The sequence below is a fragment of the Priapulus caudatus genome, unplaced genomic scaffold, assembly GCF_000485595.1.
Source record: "Priapulus caudatus unplaced genomic scaffold, Priapulus_caudatus-5.0.1 Scaffold58, whole genome shotgun sequence".
NCBI lineage: Eukaryota > Metazoa > Priapulida > Priapulimorpha > Priapulimorphida > Priapulidae > Priapulus > Priapulus caudatus.
Genome location: NW_014577119.1, coordinates 813,006 through 815,975, shown reverse-complemented (window position 1 = coordinate 815,975; position 2,970 = coordinate 813,006). Strand labels below are relative to the sequence as shown.

The following is a 2,970-nucleotide window of genomic DNA, read 5'->3' as shown; positions in this document are numbered from 1 at the left end:
CTGTGATCTATGAGCAGAGATGCCGACTGCTAGACTTGATCGTTTTCCTCCGAACATTGACGAAATGTACTATGTCGTGGGTGACGTGGCTCGTCGCTTGAGCGGCGCTGGTAGCGCGCCGTGCGTGCGTGGTGCGACGCGTGTCGCCGACAAAGAAGACGGAAGCCGACGTCAGCGCTATGCCACGCGCTCGGCCGCCATTTCCGACGCTAAGTCATTTAATTTCCCATCCGACCGTATGGAAATTACGGATGCCATTAGATTCATATCCCATTGCCTTCGCTCCGCGTTGATCACGCAGTGCTCACATGCACCCACGCGCGCGATGCTAAAGGGCAAATCTACATCGCGGACGTACGTATGAGACTGCGCGCCATGACGATGGATTGCGAGTAGGTTTCGACGTTATATAAAAAAAACACGCAACGCGACGAGCCATAACTGAGCGTCTAATTAGCATGAGAGCCGCAGTCAAGCGGAGCCACAATCTGAAGGGGTTGCGCTAGTACGCAAGGAAAGGAAGCATGAAGATACGAAGGAGAGAGAGAGAGAGAGAGAGAGAGAGAGAGAGAGAAAGAGAGAGAGAAAGAGAGAGAGAGAGAGAGAGAAAGGGGAGGGGGTAGAGAAAGAAGCCAAAAGGGTAGCCCCAAAAGGAGACCAAGTAGGTCCATGGGGTCTTCGAATATATAGGATCAACGAGTACTATGGCTTGCCACATTGTCCAAATTCGACTAACCTTGGAATATATTAGTGTGTTTTTGTTTTATCGGCTTTGTGATCATATGTACTATTGCTACGCAGAATATAAACAAAATATCATTAGTTAGATAGGTTATTATTGATGTAACACGTTGTATTCCATACATACATAGACTGGTTCCAGCCTGCCGTCAGAATGATTTTAAACGGTGACCTGGTGTCAGTCTAACACACACGCCGAACCAGTATCCTACGATATAACTTTACCGAAAAAAGAAATTAAACTCGTCGTGCAGAAAAGGCGTTAAATCTTTTATTTAGGTTTTACGTTTTAGTCTCGCACGTTCGTGCTGCGTCTGTCGCCGACGTTTGCATGCCCGCCCATCTAGAACTAATTGACATTGATCGCAGGAGCGTGTACAGGGGGGGGGGTCCAGGCGGTCCGGATCCCCCCCTGCTCGCGCAGAAAACGCATCTGAGGGGGCATAATTTCAAAAAAATTCTGTGGGGAGGGCCCCCCAGACACCCCCTTCGCTCGCAAGTTTGGGTTACGGTTAGACCCCCCCCCCTCCGCTGATACAAATCCTGTACACGCCCCTGCATCGGCCAAGCAGATGAACTGTGCACCGCATTCCGTGAGTCATTTAGAGTGGCCTGGGAGGTCTGGGCGCCTCTCATCTCCTCCCGCATTCCTCCTCTTCATGCGCGTCTTTAATTTGACGCGAGAACGCTTTGCGACGGGTTTTTAATCAATTCCCGCAGCTCCTAGCATCGCCGTGGAATGCAATATACGAGATGTCGTTGTGATTGGAAGTGATATCTCAGCGCCTAGTTAGTCCGTAATAACTTCGTCGTATTATTATATTAATCGTTCGGAGCCCGTCCGGGCGATATCTGATGTTATTAGCCAATAAATTAGTTTCAGATATTGCGGTAACGTATTAATTGTGCAACTTGGGACGATCTAGTGCGTTTTCTCGTTTTTTACTCGTCGTGCTATTTTGTTAGGCTCATATCCTGGTGATTGAAGTTACAGCTACCGCCGCACGTGATTACGGCCGTGTAACGTGATCTGTATGTAAGAATATTATCGAGTTCGCTACTTATTATCAGTCCACAATGGGGTTAGCCGCTAGCTTTGTCAGCAGGTGGCGCAGCGGGAGCACAGGTTGAGCAACGAACCGGTCAGTTGGAAATATACAGGAATCACGCATAGCCGATCCTATCACATGCACTTGAAGCGTTTCAATAAAATATAATGCTAAATAAATACGAAATCTATTTACTACCAAATTTTAATGTTTCTATACTCTCTTTCACCTATTATTGCCGACAGTTTCCTGTAAATTCCGTCCAAATCCTATATGCAACATTCGCTTGCGGCCGCCATTCCTCACGCGGCTGCACTGTGCACACTTACACTTATAAGTGTAACTATTATAATGATTTATTTTAGATGCAACCGAGACTCCTATTCACAAACCAAGTAGAGTTGATGACCAGAGTGTTACATTTTCTACGTACAAAAACAATACCACTTTAAAAACGATGATCGGCTGTAGCCCAAGAGGCCTTGTTACTTATGTCAGTGATAGCTATGGTGGTAGCGCCAGTGACCGTCAAATTATTGAGAGGTCTGAGCTGTGTAGTAGTGGTATGTTTGACACGGGTGACAGCATCATGTCAGATAGAGGTATTATGGTTCAGGATCTGTTTGCTAGTAAATACGTGCATGTAAACACGCCGTCAATGCTCAATGGAAAATCCCAACTTAATGCAGAAACAGTTGTTAGGGATAGACGTATCGCATCTAAGAGGATTCATGTAGAGAGGGTCATTGGTCTAAGCAAGACATTTAAAATATTAAAAAGAGACCTGCCCCATCAGAAGATTTCTCTCGGTGGAAAAATTGTTAAAGTGTGCTTCATGATTTCCAACTTTAGGCAAGCTATTGTCAGCGGTAATGCCTGCGTAAATGGCTGGTTTTAGAAATAAAGATATACATAATTTGTATTGCAACTTGAGTCTTTGTAGCTTTACTAATCTCAATAAACATATTACATAACTCCTGAGCACACACAAAAGAATAAACACCCACTTCACATATGCACCACTAATATCACCGTGAATCTCGTTAAAACATATTACATACCTCCTGACCACACACAAAAGAATCAACACCCACTTCACATATGCACCAATAAGATCACCGTGAATCTCAATAAACATATTACATTATCATAACTCCTGAGCACACACAAAAGAATAAAC

At 45.1% G+C, this 2,970-nt stretch overlaps 1 protein-coding gene across 1 annotated transcript; it reads left to right on the top strand.

The window, feature by feature from the left end:
• Nucleotides 1–2,234: 2,234 nt before the first annotated feature.
• Nucleotides 2,235–2,718, top strand: LOC106821082 (the record flags this gene model as incomplete). The annotated part of the gene is given in 1 exon segment (XM_014825731.1): nt 2,235–2,718. A coding segment is annotated over 1 exon segment (454 nt), but the record flags the coding sequence as incomplete, so codon positions are not given.
• Between the last annotated feature and the right edge of the window lie 252 nt (nt 2,719–2,970).